At 44.5% G+C, this 19,348-nt stretch overlaps 1 protein-coding gene across 1 annotated transcript; it reads left to right on the top strand.

The window, feature by feature from the left end:
• The first annotated feature begins 40 nt into the window (after nt 1-40).
• LOC119442071 (snRNA-activating protein complex subunit 3) lies at nt 41-17,975 on the top strand. Its single transcript, XM_037706789.2, has 9 exons — nt 41-402; nt 4,736-4,813; nt 4,975-5,071; nt 6,169-6,321; nt 8,443-8,577; nt 9,730-9,812; nt 11,766-11,930; nt 15,201-15,311; nt 17,550-17,975. Exons 1-9 carry the CDS (start codon nt 212-214, stop codon nt 17,695-17,697), a joined length of 1,161 nt encoding a protein of 386 aa, XP_037562717.1. The 5' UTR covers nt 41-211; the 3' UTR covers nt 17,698-17,975.
• Nucleotides 17,976-19,348: the final 1,373 nt, after the last annotated feature.

Genomic DNA, 19,348 nt, shown 5'->3' on the forward strand with positions numbered 1-19,348 from the left:
GTTGTGCTGAAAGAATTGGCCTCGCGCTGTTTTCATAAGGGGATTGACATCGGCATAGCGTCGTTGTTGTCACGTGGAGTCACAAACGCTGCGCTGCGTCCGCGTTGAAAAAAATATTTGTTCTATGCGAAACCTGCAAACATTTTGCGGCTGAAGCGGCGATATCTCCTGGGTAACTTCTCCCTGTGACAGCCGTTGCTGTTTCAGAACCATGGATGCAGTTCATGAACCTGAATTTCGGCCTTGGATCGGTGAAACCATGTCACCGGCAGACTTCAAACGAAAGTGGACGGACGCTTTGAAAAATGAGCAACACGACGAAGAACAGAACGTTCGAGAAGCTATCATGCAACTTATGAACATACCGGAGTCTGTGTTAAAGACGCTGGAGGCCGACTGCAAGTAAGAAAACTACGAAAGTGTAGCATTATTTCCTACGCTCTTTTGAAAAGATGATAATCGCACAAGCACATGAACGACGATGTTACTAACGTCACGTTAATGGTACGTGGGAAATAAGTTACGTATCATTAAGCATGGCCCGAGTGGGAAGGTTGAGGGCGGCACAGTTCTGTCTGGTGTTGCAGAAGGCCCGGGGCGTCTTTCTGCCCTTATCTGCCCTTATTAATGTGATTGTCGTTCTTTGGGAACTTTACCCAATTTGCGGTATGTTTGTCGCTCCGTATCTAACCTCTTTAATTTGGGTCACCGGCTAGTCTATGGTCTAATGGGTACTACTAAGTGGTTCGCTTGAGAAAGGAAAGGTTGGCGCTATCTTCCGCAGCCCTTGAGGGAGCACAGCTCAGCGCCAATCTAATGGGTAGAGCATCAGGCTGATGTGCTGAAGGAACCGGGTGCGAAACCAACCGCCGGACACTGGGTATGCGCCGCACTTCAATGGCGAAAAAATCCTTTAATGTTTAGGTGCTGGACGGAATCAAACCCGTGTCATTTACATTCAGACAATCTTCTCTGAATATATATTCGTATATTCACACACGCTCCACGCGCGGACTTCGTGGCGGCACCGCTAGATGACGCAGCGTGTCCCGAGGGAATAGGGAGCCTACACGCAACGCTGTTTTAGGGTGGTGACAACACCAAAATTTTGACCGCCATTTACCGCCAGATTTTGTGGGTAGCCATTTTGGTCCCCAGTCTTTCTGCTTTTTTTTTTTTTTTTTCGTCATGCTCTGATGTACCCATGTTGGCATGTGATCTATTCAATTTCTTTAATTTCGTTTTGCACCAATGCGCACACGAAACCTGCATACATCCTTAATATACTAGTTGCCTTTTCCTTTTAACACATCAAACTTGTTTTTCTATTGTACGTCGTGAAACACATATAAAGCAACAAGTTATAAGGCACGTTGGCATGCTCATGGTAGTATTATATCACGCCAGAAATGTGACCTGCATTAAGCATTGTCATTGCCTTCTACTTGTATGTAATATATAAAGGGTGTTTTTCGAAGTGTGCTGTAATAAAAACTGTGCTTACTAGCCTGTTTAATCAAAATGTTGACCTGCCGTGTACTGCACTCAGACATGCTATATGTCTCTGGTTTATTAAAAGAAGTTAATTAGCTTCATGTCACCAAGGGTTGCGGGAAACATGGTCTGTCGGCTGGTCTCTTGCCATTTTGTGCCCCACATTTAACCCGCCAATTTAGCTGGCGACAGCAAGTACCCTTACAGAGGCTGTCACCACCCTAAAACAGTGTTGCATATAGGCTCCTTACGAGGAAAGTGCGAGAGAAGACCCGGCTGCAACATACGCCTCCTACATGACGCGTTACGGCAATACGGTGTGTTGTTTCATTGCTTCAATGCTAATCGCATTAATGTCGACAGTTATCTCGAGATGATTTCTGCCGGAATTTTTTAGTATACTTTGGCAGCGCCTTCAGGAATCTTAAGAGCAACACTGAGGCAACGCTCTGGCCTCGGTGGCCCCAATTCACAGCACCCAAGTTTCAGCTTTGATCCCCCTGCTGCCTCTTGGGTGCCCTGAAGATTGTACGCTGGCTGCTTTATTATAATCTGAGGTGCTTTTTCGAGACATCCGTTTGCTGGTACTATAGACCTCGGAGTCTGGAAACACTTCTGTAACACCAGGCAGAACCTTGCTGTTGAGGGGACCAGCAAGCTCTAGAAGTGATAATGCATGCTGAGGATAAAAGCTGGTAATGTTGCTTGCGAACGTGCACGCACATAAACATGCACACACACACAAAAGAGGCACATGCATGGACAGGTGCTGACTAACAACTTCACAAGCCTATATGAGGTCTGTTAGAAAAGTATCCGACCTTTGGCTGAAGAAAAAAAACTTACATAACTGGAGCATTGGAAACCTAATCACCCTCAAAGTAGTTCTCCTTGGGACTCCACACACTTCTCCCAGCGGTGCTGCCATTGTTGGAAGCATTCCGAGAAGGCCTCTTTCGGAATGGAGTTTAGCTCAGCTGTCGTTGCAGCCATAATGTCCTCTCTTGTCTGAAATTGCGCTCCTTTCAATGGCCTCTTGATTTTGGGAAACAGCCAGAAGTCGCAGGGGGCCATATCAGGTGAGTAAGGAGCCTGTTGAGCTACAGGAGTCTGGTTTTTCGCCAAAAAAAGTCTGAATCAAGTGCGAGGAATTTGCAGGAGCGTTGTCGTGATGGATGCGCCAATTTTCTGTTGACCACAACTCCGGTCTCTCGTGCCGCACAGCATCACGTAGGCGACTGAGGACATCCCTGTAGTACTCTTTGGTGATTGATCCTGTGGTGCGTACTCGTGGTGTACCACATCGCAGGAGTGGAAGAAAGCAGTCAGCATCACTTTGACGTTGTTGCGCACTTGGCGGGCCTTCTTTGGTCTTGGTGACGTGGAATGCTTCCACTGTGACGACTAGGATTTGGTTTCCGGGTCGTACCCGTACACCCAAGACTCATCACCAGTGATTATGGTGGTTATGAAGTCGGGGGCACTGTTTGTGGAATCCAGCATGTCCTGTGCGACTTCAAAACGAAGTTGCTTTTGCTCCACCGTGAGCAGCTTCGGCACGAATTTCACCGCAACTCTCTTCATGGCCAAATCTTCGGTCATAATGGAATGTGCAGAAAAAGTGCTGATGCCCACCTCTTCAGCAATTTCTCGGATAGTCGCACGATAGTCCCGCATCACCACAGTGTTCACTTCAGCAATGACATGGTCATTTCGGCATGTTGATGGCTGACCGGAGCGTGGCTCGCTCTCCACCGATGTGTGGCCGTCTTTAAACCAGTTGTACCACTTCTTAATCTGTGTGCTGCTCATAGCAGCGTCATCGAAAGCCGTCTGAATCTTCCGAATGGTTTCCACTTGGCTATCGCCCAGTTTCTGGCAAAATTTGATGCAGTAGCGCTGCTGCAGTTGCTCCATCATTTTCCTTGCAATAAAGAAACCAACGAGAGCACTGCGCACTACCTCACTCAAACGCTGCATCCCAGCGACTGACGCTATCGACAGGGGGGAAAAAATTTGCGCATGTGCACAAAGGTTCAGGGTCAGGTGATTCAAGCTCGCTTGTTTCATATCCATCAGGTGTTCGCAAAAAAAAAATAAGGTCGATACTTTTCTAACAGACCTTGTATTCAGGTTTTCAAGCAGGTGCAATATGCTGACAGTTAGCTCATTTTTGTTTGCGTATAGAAACTCCTCAAGCCCAGCGGGTAATTCGCATTTCACTCCCATAAAATGGTACCCACGTATCGCCAATGCATTTTTCTTCCTTCTTTCTGTTTAATGAAAGCTTTATGTATCTCACGTGCTACAACATTCTTGCTTTTTCCTAAAATGTGCCTCTCCTCATACAATAGCTTACATACACATGAAGATGCTTGTGCACTTAATGCACACCGATTTTGTTCTTATGAGCAAGCTGGCGCGGTGTGTCGATGGTGTGTTCTGCGCTCTACAATCTGGTGAAGTTGTGTACGCACGCTCCGAAGAATGGCGAGCAGTTCATGACAAGCTGAAAAAAAAAAAGAAAAGTGCGTGACTTTATGTAAATTGTGTGCAGAAGCATAGTCAACAAGAATCGTTTGATGTGCGGCAGACCGGGCGCTAAGTCGGCAATCCAGCTAGGGAACATGGCCTCAATTTTAAAAATGGTGCGAATTTAAATGTATATGTCTCTGCATGTCAGTGTAGGTGTTGGTAGCACACTTCTGATTAAATGCAAAGCAGAAAAGTGTATTTACAATAGATCGGTATTATTGCATGATTGCTTGGTATCATTGTGTGGGCTCGTGGAGCTATGCACAAACGAAAATTATTTTATCATCAGCATGTTGCGTTTGCGCTCAAATCTGTATATGTATTTGCACTCTCATTTTCAGACAAACATTTGTTGGTCAGCACCTATTTCGTGTATATGTCTCTGTTTATGCAAAGCATTCTTTGCCTCATTGCGTTGTGTAAGTTCCTCTCTCGCCACGTTTGAGGCCTCAGAAAAAAAAAAAAAAAAGGTGCTTGACCAATGCTGGGATCAAACCTCAGTAGTAGGATCTAACCTATAGGCCATAATCGCCCCCATACTTCTCTTGTATCAAAGCAGCTATTTGAGGCATTTGGCACTTGGGCTGGATAGCCAGCTTCCTGCAAAATGCATCGCTTAATATCCATTCTCGCTGGGTGTGAGAGCTGCATAGCTTTTTATGTTACATTCTGTTTGCGGATTATGCTGGTACTATTTTTTTTCCAGCCCATCTACTCTGTGTTGTGGAGAAGAAAGCATTGACATAGCAAATCTCCCCAAGCACGACGACCTCGTGACTCTGAGGCAAGTCCGTATGGTTTTTCAGTTTCATCTACTTAGCTATACTTGATTGTGAAAGCCATGCAAGTGCTGTTGGACCTGTACATTTGCTGACTCAGATAGTTTATGAAGAGTTTATGTTCCCTTTCAATAAAGAAGTGAGCCCATGCACTGTTTATCCACAGGCTGCAACGACAAGACCTTGAGAAGCGAGAAAATGATGAGGCGTATCGTCTGAAGACGTGCCATTACTTTCGCAAGGTGTGCTTCCTCTCACTAGTGGTAAGTACATGGAGCCAGTTTGCGTCTCACTACTTAGAACCACACCTTTTAGTTAAAGCATTTCAGCACACATTCACATCGATTATGCAAATGAGAAACTACATTTTTTTTGCTTATAAGCATAAGTTTTAGATGTTCTATCATTTAATTTGTCTTCGCTATGTGTATCAAAGGGGAAAGAGAGACAAAGAAAAGACATTCACTTCTAAGAAAATTCGCAAAGCTCAACTAAAATTAAAACTAAATTCTGTGGTTTTACGTACCAGAACCATGATCTGATTATAAGGCATGCCATAGTGGGGGACTCCAGGTTAATTTTAACCACATTAGTTTCTTTAACGTGCACCTAATGCATGGTACCCAAGATTTTTGCATTCCGCTCCCTTCGGAATGTGGCCGCTATGGCTGGGAGTGAATGCGTGATATCATGCGCAACAGTGCAGCGAGATCATATACCATAGTCGCAAAACAACCATGGCATAAGAGCGCAACTAAAGCTGGTCAGCTGCTCCCTCTGCACTCAGAACGTTATTTTTATAGCCCCCTATTTTTATTTTCGTTGTGCTCAGCAAACATTAAACAAAAGAAAGTCCGAGATCAGTAGTATTTGCATGCACGAGGTAACCTGCATTTCTGAAAACAGAAAAGGGACATCAATTTTTTTCCGGTACCCTTGTGTGGAGGTATACCTTCAGTGCCACACCTGTGCAGCTATTGTACAACTGAAGCTTGTTATTCCTTTGATTTGTGTTAGTGCATGCCAACGTGTAAGTTTTTACCATATAAAACATGAGGAGATGGTTACTTTGTCCGTGTACATGGATATGCTGCTTCTGGCATCTAACAGTGGCATGTAAACAAAAAATTGGTTTTTCATATTGGTAACATACCAGTCAAGTAATAAGAAGCAGCTTGAACAGTGGTTGCATCCCTGGGCTGTCTTCAGGTCTCAGGAGAACATCTGTCGCTGATTAGCAGTGTGTAGAAACCAATCAATGAATGGCAGGTGGGATGCTTGCACCATGTGCGAGTTGTCCTTGCTTTTATTTAAAAATGATGCAACTGAGTGTTGTTGTCCCTCTTTCTCTGGTCCAAAGAACTGTACAAAACACAAAACTCAGCAGAAATTTCCAGAAGAAGAATGTGTGCCTAGCAACGAGGTTGTACTGATAGTACAGGTCTTCAGACCCATCATTATGCCTTTGGGAATGAAGAAAGTGCGCATGGGCGCTCACAACTTTCCTTTCAAGGCAAGTGTCTCACTTTTTCAATTTTGTTTTTATTTGTTGCATGCTCTAATGTACTGAGAGGAGTCATGATTATTTTGGCTTGCAAATTGAATTTATGTAATACCACACGTAGCCATCAGCACCAGACAGCAGGAAATATAGTGCAACAGGAAAAAAAAAAAAAAAAAGTTTCAGAAGCAAGTAAAAAACAGGAGAAAAAATGTGACCAGATATCATCTACGCTGACAATCCCAAGTATGCGAATAACACTTTTTAGAGGTTAAAATGAACTTAATGTCCACTAAATGAGGGTTTGTTATTCTATGTCCAATTTATACACTTTGTACATATGATAAGCTAGATTGCTTTATCATGGTTGTGTAATTATTGATAAGTTTTATATATTATGGTTATTAGGAAGAGAAGAACATACCCCGTGGTAAATACCAGTGACCCTAGCTGGTATCAAAGACTTTCATTAAACAGCGGCACATATCCACTTGCACAAAACAAGTGACCCAAGTTGGTGTCAAAGGGGTTCATTGAACCCAGCAGCACACACCCAGTGCCCCATGCCCCGTAACCCAAGTTGGTTTTCAGTTGGATAGCTAGACAGCTATGTAGCTAGATGGCCGGAAAGAAAATTGGTCTGAAAATGCCAAGAATGCTATTCGCATCAAAATAGTGGCTGGTTAGTGTGCTTAGTAGGGGTGATGCTTTCCCCAAGAAAAAAGTCTTTTAGTTCAACTTTCTGGCCAGGACATTTTGCTATAGGTACTCCCATGTGCACACCTGCCTGCAAAGCAGTGAGTGTGTTTCAACTCTAAAGCAAAACCACCTTGAGGTTCATCACCATTGTTTATAAACAATATTATGATGGCACCCGTAGTGAAGTACTGCTAGGGCACTGTGTTTGTGGGCAAGTTGTTCCCCATCCGTCCGTCTGTCTAGTCCATCGCCTAATGGGTATAGTACAGGGCTGCTGTGCTGAGGGAATTTATACCCCAATCACATGGGCACTGTCAAAGTCCTTTCAACAAAAGATCCTTTACTTCAATGGAGGACGCACGCTGTCAGACTGGCGCATCAAAGGGGGACTCGTTTGTCTTTTGAAATCTCAAGGGACAAATGTAATGTAACTAATTCCTTGAGCCTAGAGGGCATCTTACAGAAGAAAACAAAATTCTGTATTATACAGAAGCTAAATTTTTACCTGTTAAAGACAAGTTTCACTGTTTTATAGAGGTTTCCAAGCACTAAACACTTTTGTGACACCCGCAATCTCCATCATGAACGTGCCGGCACGGCCTTTCACCAGCAGGAACATCGATGCAACATGGGTGCCATGTGCGATTTGGTTATTGGCTGCTACATACGCATCACACTGTCCTAGGTTTTTTTCTGCGCGTTGTTAACTTGTTTCATCCCTTGTCACTTTTGCTTTTAGGATATGTGTTGCGGTTTCTGTTAAAAGCCACAGCAAAGACCATCTGGAGACCGTGTAGCAATGACACATATCCCTTGAACTAATGTTCCTTTGAAAGCTCTATGCTCCTTAACTTCAAAGGACCTTTGGTATGTCTGTGTGACTGGGTTATTAGGTTATTTGGTGTGTTGTGCCACTTTAGTATGTGCCACTCTTCAATGAACCTCTTTCGCGCCAACTTGCGTCATTGCGTATGTGCAACTGAGCATGTGCCGCTCTTTAGTGAGCCTTTTTTATGCCAATGTGGGTCACTGAGTATGTTCAGTATACTTCACCAGCTTGTCTTGTTTGAACTTATATTCACACGACTCATTATGTTCAGCGGGAAATGCAAGAGAGGAGCCTGCTCCTGGGGGGGCTGGGCATACACACCTCATACGACACAACTCTGTGACGACAATGCGGCGTGCCAGTTGCTTCAGTGCTAACCAGATACTTTTTTTTTTTTCGATGAGCAGATTCCTGCAACATGTTTCTAGTGTGTTATGGTTTATCGTATTACCATAAGGCATTGTAAACAGTGCTGCAGTTTGTGGATATGCCCTACAGCATTCCAGTACATGTTTAGGCTAGTGTGTCTCGGCTATGGTGGAAATGTCTATATTAGATTACCTAGTGCTTTATGCGAGTGTGATCACCTTCGTTTTCTTTTTCAGATTCAAGTAGAATTAGCAATGCTCGGTAGCCAGTCATTGCGCAGCTTGCGTGAAAGAATTGCATGCATATCAGATGCTGCTGTCGTTGGAGACTTCAGTGAAGACCCAGACAGAATTTCGGACCAGCGATCTATTGTAAGATTATGGTTGTGGTTTATGTTGTGGTATGTGCTTTTATTTCCCCGCACGTAAGCAGAAAACGTGCCACTACTGCTCAGGTTTTCCCTATAGCCTTTCAATTTGTTGAACAGCTCAGTGCGTTGTGTAAATAAATGAGACAGGCCCTTCCAGCACAACTGCTGTCACTTGTGCTCAGGTTTCACACAATAATGACATTTGACAGTGCATTTTTTAAACACCATGCTTGAATGCCGTACATGCCTGTTTGTCCAGAATAAATCAGAAACCCACATGTTATGCAGCTATGTTGAAACACAAAAGGTGTAAATTTTCTTGGAAACAGAACAGTGGCACCCGTCGTGTTTTGACAAAACAGTGACAGATTTCCCAAGACACCACCCTCTTGCTATAAAAAAAAAAAAAAAAAAACTTTTTCTGTTATCACTACAGGCGGCAAATAGTTCTAGATGAAAAAGGTGAGCACTGCACCTTAACATGTAATTGAGAAAGAATGCTCTGCAAAATACCCCCTGTGTGCAAAATTTGGGTGCAAAAAGCCAGCAGTTGAACTGGAAAGCCATTTATATCTGGCTCACTCATTGACGCAACATTCTGCACACATTTATGACCCGACACACTAACCCTAAAAGAAAAATGTATAACATTCTACCACACAAGACAGTGGTGTGGATTAGAGAGCAAGTGGGGTAGCCAATGTGTAGGGCAGATAGCCGATAATAAGAATTACCGAATGGGTTTCAAAAAGAAATGAAAGCGTAGTCAGGGATGGCAGAAAACTAGGTGATGTGATGAAGTGAGAAAATTTGCAGGCATAAAGATGGTGTCAGCTGGCACAACTAATTAGAGATTGCTGGGAGAACCCTTCGTTGTGCAGTGGACATAAATAGTCTACTGCTATTGATGATGATTACACTGAATGCAGTCATCTCTTAGGAATATTCAAGCACAGTGACAAACGGGTACGAGTAAGTGGACACACCCAAGTGTTAATCGATTTGCTACTGGTGCTATACAAACACACAAGTGCTATAGTTCGTCCACTTGCTTGTCTCCATCTGTAGCTGCGCTTAAACGTTCGGCCTTGTCTAATCAACAAGGTTGAACCTCCAACGCTCGTCAAGCAATTTCATTTTGACTCCCTTGCAGGAGCTGTACAAGTCGGGCTTTTTTTACATAGGGAACACATTCTACAATGACATGAGTGATCCATCATGCAGAGACTACAGCGAGTAAGTATGGAATTTTTGTTCGTGCAACAGCTGGGGAGCCTCTCTATATGACACGCTTTCGTGGTAGACTTTGTTTGCAGAGCGAAACATTACCTTGGGACCCTAGCACTGCTGCCTTGGAAAGTCATAATATGGTGTCAGCTGGCACAAGACAGAACTAATTAGAGATTGCTGGGAGAGGCCTTCCTTGTGCGATGGACATGAATTCAGTGGAACCTCATTGATTTGATTCTGGGTAATATGTTTTCCCCCCCCTATAATACGATTTGGTTGGATAATATGTTAGATGATACGATTTTCGGATGATACGGTTTATTTTCCGGTTCCCGTGAAGATCATATCAACGAGGTTCCACTGTAGTCTACTGCTATTGATGATGATTACACTGAATAGTCATTTCGTAGGAATATTGAAACGTGCACTGCTGTCTTGGAAAGGTAGCAGTGCATGTTTCAGCAGCAGGTTTTGATATTATGTTTGCTAGTTGATTTGAGAAACCAGGGTCAGTGATTCGACCAGAGACTACAAGAAGTAGAAGTTTTGCACTTCCTTCTTTTTTGAATTGTAAAATTTTTTTTTTTTTTTTTTGTGCTCTTGCTCATATCAACAAACACAAGGACATCTATTTATTCGCAAGGGAATCCACAGTGACTTTGAGAACTGGGCTAGTTGTAACAGCATTTGCTCCGTGATGCTTTTTTTTGCATAAAGACTGTGATGCTTTTAACGAGTGTTCAGCGAGTACTACACAATGTATCCATCCAACCATGTATGCGAATGACCTAATGATTGCTGCCAAGACACTGCATGTGGAATGGCAATGCTAGAAGCCACATCCTGCATTGTATATACAACTCACTCAGGGCCTTGTACAGCCTTGGTAATAATCTTCCTTATGAACAGGCGCTAGAAGCAACACAATTAGACCATGTTGTCGTGAAGCAACTTTATTGTGTAGGTTGTGGATGAGTCACTTTTCAGGCAGGGACAGTGCTAAAGACATGGACAAAGGTGAAGACGCATATAAAACGACACATTCTACTTTGTCCTTGCCCCTAGTGCTGTTCCCGCCTAACTATCAATAACCAACTTGCTGATGCTTTCATGTTAAAATAGAGTTGCTTTTATCGTCGCTTATTACTTACCAGAATGGTTGACATTGCTGCATGCACCTCTTGTGGTTGTGTCGTTTGCACAAGCAGGAAGCTTCTTTCCCCGGTGGACTAAGTTTAAGTTAGCTTGGGATAGAATAGACTGTTTACAGAGGCAAAAAAAAAAAAAAAAAGAACAACTTGGAGATCTAGGTTTTGCTTGCAGTTTGCTCTACTAAAATGTGATTGCACAAGGTTTAGCATGAGCAGATACAAGAAGGCCCATTTTCAAACCTTGTCATATTTCTGCAGCAGTTCTCCCCTGAAGACATAAATTTGAAGACATACACTCTGAAAGTTCACCCGTACAAGCGTAGTTGACCATAGAAATAAAGAACACCTATATAACTAAGTAAATGTTTATCGCCAATATGAGCATGTAGAGCATGTATAATTATAACACATATCGGATATAATGAAGGTAATCTTGTCTCGGATGCAACTTCATTATGACTATAATCACTTGTTGGGGACACTGGCAGTAGGTGCAGTCATCACTGCACAGAGCCAAACAAATGAAGGCTGTCGTACCAAGTGGCAATAAAAAATTATGTTATGGCAAAAATGCAGCATAGTTTAATCGCTGCTGAATTGCCTACAATGATTTTGTAGACCTGCTCCGTTTACTTATCTGCCGTTGCAAGGTTTCGTGTTGGTCAAATATAATTTGTAATTTCTGTCAATAGAGGAAGGACATCATTTGGTTTCTGCAACATTTTTTCAGAGCACAATTTTTCAATCAATTATTTGTTCCGTTAAGGCTTCAGTAATACAGTAAAATGCTAAACATCTTTTTCTTCAGGGTAATAATAGAGTGGGCGAAGGATCCCCACCGCGAGATAGGTCCTTTTAAAACTGCAGACATGGAGAAGACTAAACTTGCAGACCTGGAGCTGCGTTTGGGATACCCCTATGTCTATGTTCACCAAGGTTACTGTGAACACCTGGTGGTCTTCTCCGACATGAGGTTGGTACTCTGGTGATTTCTATTACTGCGTTGGAGAAACGATTGTTTGAAGTTTCTCCCACGTTTCCCGTCACACAAAGTACAACTACCACTGTGTACAGACACTTCTATAGAATGCTTGCAACAATCAAAACAAAAATACGGTGACCACAGATGTCGCGAGAAAAAAAAAAAAAAATCCAAGGACCCCTAAGCACTTCATAAGAATTGTGAATGCAAAAGCATTCATGTCCGATTGAACGCTGCTGAGCGGTCCTTTGAGTTATGAACTCCACGCGGGCAAAAGAGCGTGTTGAGATGCTTGGCACGTCTTGCAGTAGCGCGCACACCCAGGATCTCTGCCAGGGGGGGGTTTACAGTTTGCCAGTACCATCTAAACAGCACTAATTTCAATTTCTTCATGGGAAATTGTCAAAAAATGCGCTTTTTTGCACAAGTTTGCGAGTATGCAGACGATTGCGTATCTTACATCTTAGTTGCAGTACTCAAAGGCGCAAGGAAAGAAAAGGGGTTATACAGAAGGGGTGGGTTAACTCGGCCTCAGGGGGGGGGGGGTTCCAACCCCCCATCCCCCCCTCCCCTTGTCGGTGCGCCACTGACGTCTTGATTTGGCCTTACCGAGAAGGAGTTAGAATGCAGGCGAGAGCTTGCCTGGACAAGGAATGTGCCGATAACACAGGCTTCCGAGAGCGATAGTGAGGGTGACGTAACGTCGCGGCGATGCCCCCTCCCCACACGCAACACCTGCCACGCTGGCGTTTCGTTTTTCCCACTCTGCTCCGTTAAGGCGTGCCTGTGATGTGGTGTCGCAGCCATTGGAAACTCCGTTGAGGTGCACTCGTGATGTGGCGTTGCAGCCAATGGGAATTTAGGCTGCTACAGATGCCGAACCTGGTTTTTTTTGCTCAATGAGCCATTTGATGCTTTCACATCAAAATGATTTTTTTTGTCACAGCAGAGGCATGCAGGTTGAAAGCAAGTGCTATAGCTTACGTGCACTTGTTTGACTAATGTAACTTTCTCGGACAATTCCACGTTGCACGGCTGTACTAGAAAAAATGTTATATTTTCGCTGATGCCCGTAGACTTTAGCTCCCAACTGTACGTACAAGTGTAGACCGCTTATAACGTAAGTCGCCGGAGTCGCGAATATCCGCACTATAAGCGGTACCGCACTATAACCAAAGCAACAGGTTTCAAGGCCCGCTAATATGCAAAACATGTGCACCGAGCCGCCACGCGTATGCGACAGTCGAGGAATGCAGCTAGAACGTTTGCATTCAATGTACAGTCGAATCTCGTTAATTCGAACCAAATCATGCGGCGGCGCCTCCGACTGGCATTGCTCCGGCACCGCCATAGAGTAAAAGCTTAGGGGAGACCCCTCAATGTCATGCATGAACAAACCAAAAAAAAGAAAAAAAAACGCGGCGGACATTTCACCCTCTCTCAAATGGCAAGGTCGCCAATTCTGCGTTGCGCCGGAACATGCGTGTACGTGCCGACGTCTCAGCCACGCTACCATAGCCACGCGTAGAAAACGACAGTGAACCCTTCTTTCTCCTTTATGCTTCCTCTACTTTCTAGTCATGTGTTGGCCTTGCACGCTGCGGCTACGTCGCAGAGGGAAGTAGCGGCGCTGTCCCAGGCCGGCCAACGAAACTACCCACGCCGGCAAACGCCCGCTTTTCCCGATAACGGCAGAAAAGTTGAGAAAACGAAACTTTGGGGAGCTGGCGCCGGGCAGCGGGCCTGCACAGTGACAGTCGAAAGTGAGGGAGCTACGAGGGAGGGCGAGGGGAGCCACCGAAGCGGCGGAGTTGCCGAGGCGAAATCTGCTTCCGTCCTCCCTCACATTCCACGGTCTCCGCGTGCGCCCTTCACCGCCTGCTCGCTCGCTGAAGTTTCGTTTACTGTCATTATCGTGAAGCGAGCGTTGGCCGTTTCGTGGCCCTCGCTCGCTATGCGCGCCGTGATATTTCACGACTTACACTCAAGATTCTGGTTTCAGCCTAACTGGCTGTTCGCTCGCACCATGTGCCGTTCTCCTCCACTTCGTCTCTCTTTCTTCCTCGAGCACTCCTTGGGGCGCCCGTTTGAGGGGAGCATTCGCCGTCTCCACTGACTTCCGCACTCTCAGGCAGCCGCACTGTAACTGGTATTTCGTTTCCTGCTACTGCACTATAAGCGATACGTGTATACATGGAGTGCTGTGGGAAAATTAACGGGAGTCTGAAAAGACTGCACTATATTCGGTCCTGCACTATAAGCGGTTACGTTATAAGTGGTCGATACTGTATAAACGGACACTAAGAAACAGTATGTCAGTTTAGATTGATAAGGTATTCTTTGAAAACTATATATTTATTATTTAATGATAATAGGTTGACTATCAGTAAAGAAATAAGATCAAAATTTCATTTCGTGAATTTTGCGCTGAAACCGAAACGCCAATACGTCAGTGTAATGTGATGGTTTAATGTATTTTTTCGTATTTAGGCTAGCATTGGCTCGGTGAAATTTTCCGAAACTTGCCACGTTCAGTCCTTGGCTCCTTTTAGAACACAACACAGTCAATTTTAACCATTAAAGAATTAACTAACCCCTAGCAGACACTGTCAAAATCCATGACGTCACGGCAAGCTGGTGCAGGAACTTCATGGCAGCGTCACCACTAGTCTCCATTTTGTGCCTTTTCGGGCTTGCCAAGCGGCTTTTCGCTTGGCATGGGTCTTTTGGTGTTTTCACAGTGAAGCTGTTTACCTCTAAGCCCCCCGTATGCGTTCCAGGGGGGAGGGGTTGGGGCTGCTTTGGTGCCATGTCGTTCATCGTCGCTGTAGTACGCTCTTTTTACGCCATACCCTCCTCCACTTTCCTCGCGCCTCTTCCCTCTCGCTGCATTTTTCATCACCGGCTGTGCTACGCATTCGCTTTCATCTTTCGCTGTGCTCGTTTGCTTGGTTATGCCAGGAACGAGCGTTTAAAAGCTGCGCTCTTAAAAATGTATGATTTCGTAATGGATGCAGCTTAAATAGCTTCGCTGGTAATCCGTCCCCATATGAATGTTGCGGCCCCACAAATTTTTTTGGTATTGTATAAGTGATTGACTAATATAGGTGAAATCATTTTTCTCTTTAGTGTCCCTTTAACCTTTATTTGTAGTGTACGGCTCTTGAGATTCTAGTATGGCCCTACCTGCTGACATCTCTTGTATGACATATTGCAAATTGTTAAAGTTGTGCATGCATGCCATTGCTATTTTCTCAACAGGGTGCTCCACCCACATGACAGCCAACACAGGTTGGACTACCCAATGGCATTGAAAAGCTTCTCATTTGGGAGGCGGGTGTTCTGCATGCTCTGCCACCAGAGCACAGCCAAGTAAGCATTTCCAAATTGCACCACTTTATTAAGGCACACAGAAGGAAAATACAGTGCAGTCTGCTTGCAATGATAACCGGTCGGGGTGACCTAGCCCAGCAAACACCATTATCTTGTGGTGCCATGCCACCCTAGCCGGGACTAAAGACAAAAATTGCTTAGAAAAATGGTTTATCATTTTGTGCGCTCCTCATAAATTTCTTATCAATTTAGAAAAACCCATCAGGAAAAGCGAATTGCCATGCAGTAATACCCCGTTAACTTGTAGTACAAACTGGAAAAACGTTTGAGATAAGCGGAGTTTCGAGATAGCTGAATTCCTGAAAATATATGCATAACCACCGGGTAAAACCAACATGACTCCTTTCCAATATGGCACCTGTAACCACCGACTTTTCCACAAAAGCTCAATGTACCAGGAGCGGCAATTTTAGTAGATCATTTTTGCTATATATAATGTGCAACCCAGCAACTGACACGTCGGTCATATATAGGCAGCAGTGAACCTCGCACATTTAAGCGCAAACGCATGTTGACACCATGTTTAAAACAGTCACGCTAAAAATCTTGAGAACTTGCTTGGTTCCCCGGAGTTTTCGGCCGAGAGTAACCTCCAGAGAGCATCGTTCAGACCACTGACAAAGCGTGAAATGAACTGCAGTGAATAAGCCATCGCTACAAAATCACGGCCATTAAGAAAACGGGTAGGGAGTGGGTACATACCAGGCATTTGTCGCAGGTTCAATGCGGTTTCAATAATTCATGTCGACGCAGTTGTTTCTCGAGCCATTTATTTTCCACAAAAGATACTTGTAATGCCGGTCTGTTAGGTGGCTGCACTCGGTGCGAGAAAAGCGTTCATACACCTCATCAGTTGTTCGTCACCGTCACTGCACTAGACTTTGTGCCTAAGCAGCCGCAACAAATTCCTTGTCTCGGCTAACGTCTGGACATCTTGCGGCTCCTCGTTTTGTTTGTCATCCTCCTCGCTGTTAACTGCGGTTTCCGCAATTTCGGCATTGGTCATTTCCCCATTCACAGGGTCATCTCGCTCATACAGAGTGTATTCATCAAAGCCGACATCCTAACGTCCCTAAAAAAATTAAAAAAAAATTTTTAGGGACTTTACGACATCCAACCCACCAGCGCCGTCGCTTGCAGAACCTTTAAGTTGGCGCACTTCTTCACAAAGTTGGTTGCAGCCACTTAACGTGGCCAGCGCAGCCACGCACAACAGCTGCCTCCGAGCACTGGGAATTGAGGCACTGCGGTGCATGGCTATCGTGTTTACAAGTGGCGGTGCGTTCGCCTCGGGCCGATGCTACTCTTTCTCGCACTCTTTGCGCATGTCAGCAGCCGTATAACCAATGGGATCAGCCGGCCCAGAGCTGTAGATGATGGTGAAGTAGAATCAAGCAAGAGGGATTGGGACAAAATAGCAGGCCTGGGCCGGTATTTTGTAGCGATGCGTTATTCTTTATTGTATGCTAGTCTTATCATCGACCGCTCACAGCCGGCTGATCCCGTTGATAACGTGAGTGGGCAGTCACTCTGACCAAGCGTGAAAAGCACGAAAAGGCATAGCTACAAAATACCGGCCCTCGTTTCACTTTTTGGCGATACACACCTGCGAAAAAAGGTACAAAAAAAAAAAAAAGCTGCAGTACTGTCTTTTTTTCAGCATTTTTGCAGTCTCGGTTTTGAGATATCCGGAGTACGACGCTGTGGCGTTTCGAGATAAGGGGTGAAATACCCATGGAGTTGACACCGTGCCAGGGAAGAAATTGACTTATCTAATAATTTGAGATATCAGAGTTCGAGTTAATGAGGGTTTACTGCATTTCCCTCCACCCATTTATAGGCCTGGGGGATATCCCTAATTTTACTACTGAAATAGCAGACGAGTTGCTTGTAAAAGCAGGACTGGTTGGCCAACCAAGTGTCCCCTCAAGCATTGAACAATGGCAGCAAAGTAAGATCCATTGTTAGTCTCCTATGTAGAACCAGTTTTTGAATCCGCCTGCACTCTTCTTTTTATGTTGAACCAAAATTGTGTGGTTTAATTTAAAAGCCTTAGTGACTTCTCTTCTTAAATTTCTTTAAGCATTGTATCTTCATAGGAATCTGCTTCTAATCTTAATCTTATCGAATGTTATCTTGTGTGCCATAGTGCATGCTGTGGCCACTGCTCATTACCAACATGCGAGGTACAGCTGCACACTTTGTTCACTTTTCTAGGTGGGTGACCCACGAGAACGAACGTGTCAATGAAGACACATTTTTCTTCTGCGATACCTGCTTTCGGTCGTACAACTACACTACAGACAATAAGAAAATTGGCAAGTTCCGTGCAGCACCTTTCATAGATTGGAATATAGCCCTGTGATATGCACTAGTCATTTCTCAAATGTGGCACAGTTGTGTTCAGCTTCCTTGCTTTACCGTTGCACTGCAAGTGTGTGTGTTTAACGAATTGTAATGACCAGTGTGCACCAGCCTCCATATAAGAAAATTGGCAAGTACCGTGCATCGCCTTTCCTGGATTGTAATACAGTGCTGTGATATGCACTAGTCTTTTCTTGAATGTGGAACAGTTGTGTTCAACTTCCTTTCTTTACCGTTGCACTGTAAGTGTGTGTGTTTAATAAATTGTAATAACCAGTATGCACAAGCATCAATTTTTCTTTACATTGTAGATGAGGAAATTAAATAAGTACATCTACTCACGACTTCATCTCAGCCGTGCGATTGCAGTAGTCCTCTACACCCTCTTCCTAGCCTGTTGACCACTGCTTTAGTTCTCTAAAATTAAAAATTACCACGGGTCCCTTATTCTACAGCCAAGCCGACTTGAAGCTAACTCAATGACACGACGACCACTTTTTACGCTTTGTGAAATTTCTTTTGACATTTTCTTTATCCACATTTTTTTTTTTCCACTACACATCATTACTAGGAATCCACATTTTGCAGTCATTTTTGCAAGTCATCCTTATTTCACCAAACTCTGACCGTGACTCGGCACTTTTTTTCCCCCAAGGCATCGTTACTCTGAAACTACAATTGCCATTTCTGCAAGTCTCCCTTCCTATGAGTTACCAAACTCTAAAGCCCAGACTACATGTACGCTTGCGGACGTGCGCAAGCTGGCGTCTATGCGCCTCGCGGTTGCCTCGCCTAGCGAGGAATGGCGGTTTGCATCCACAAATACGCGCGACGGTGCGCGCTCACTGACCTCACTCGTTGACGCCTTGGCAGATGCCACTTCGTACTTTGTCGAGTGTTTCAAAATGCTTCGATATTCATAAACGTAATTGTTATATTTTTAGAACTGTTAGATCAGCACAAAAAAGTGAAGCAGCAGCACTTTCTTGCATGGTATAAATCTGCTTAACTGAGAGTTGAATGTACCGCGCCGTAGCTGCGCGAGGCAGCCCAAGCGCGCAATATCAGAGAGGAGCTGATCACCGAGATCGCCCCGCATTTCAACGCATACGAGCCGTGTCGCACCGTCTGCGCATGTGTAGGCGAGCATACGCGAGCTTGCGCGCGTCCGCAAGCGTACGTGTGGTCCAGGCTATACCGCGACTACACGTTGTTTTGCAGTCTCTCTCACTTGGACCCTTAAATCTCTTTTCCTGAAAGTCGCTTCCCCACTCCTTAACCCCTTGATTCACTCTTAATTCACCCTATCATCTCGGTTTTTCATTCACCCATCTTAGCTCACTATTATCTCATCGTTACCTTTCGTTCACTAAACCCCTTTAACTCAATTCACTCTCAAGTCACCTCTCTCTGTACGTATTATCACTTCACTTGCTTAATCATTCTTCCACTCTTAATTGCAGTCTTATGCGCATTATCGCCTCTTATCCGAAGAGGACCATTTTGTGTCAACGATGCGGTTTAGAAATGGCCTTGAAACAGACTTCACCACGAGACGAAATAAGGTTTTCGCCGTATAAATTCAACAGTTGCAAATGCAAACATCACTATTTGATTATGAGGCACGACTCTAGTGGAGGAGTATGGATTGT

This window comes from Dermacentor silvarum, chromosome 2 (assembly GCF_013339745.2).
Source record: "Dermacentor silvarum isolate Dsil-2018 chromosome 2, BIME_Dsil_1.4, whole genome shotgun sequence".
Classification (NCBI taxonomy): Eukaryota; Metazoa; Arthropoda; class Arachnida; order Ixodida; family Ixodidae; genus Dermacentor; species Dermacentor silvarum.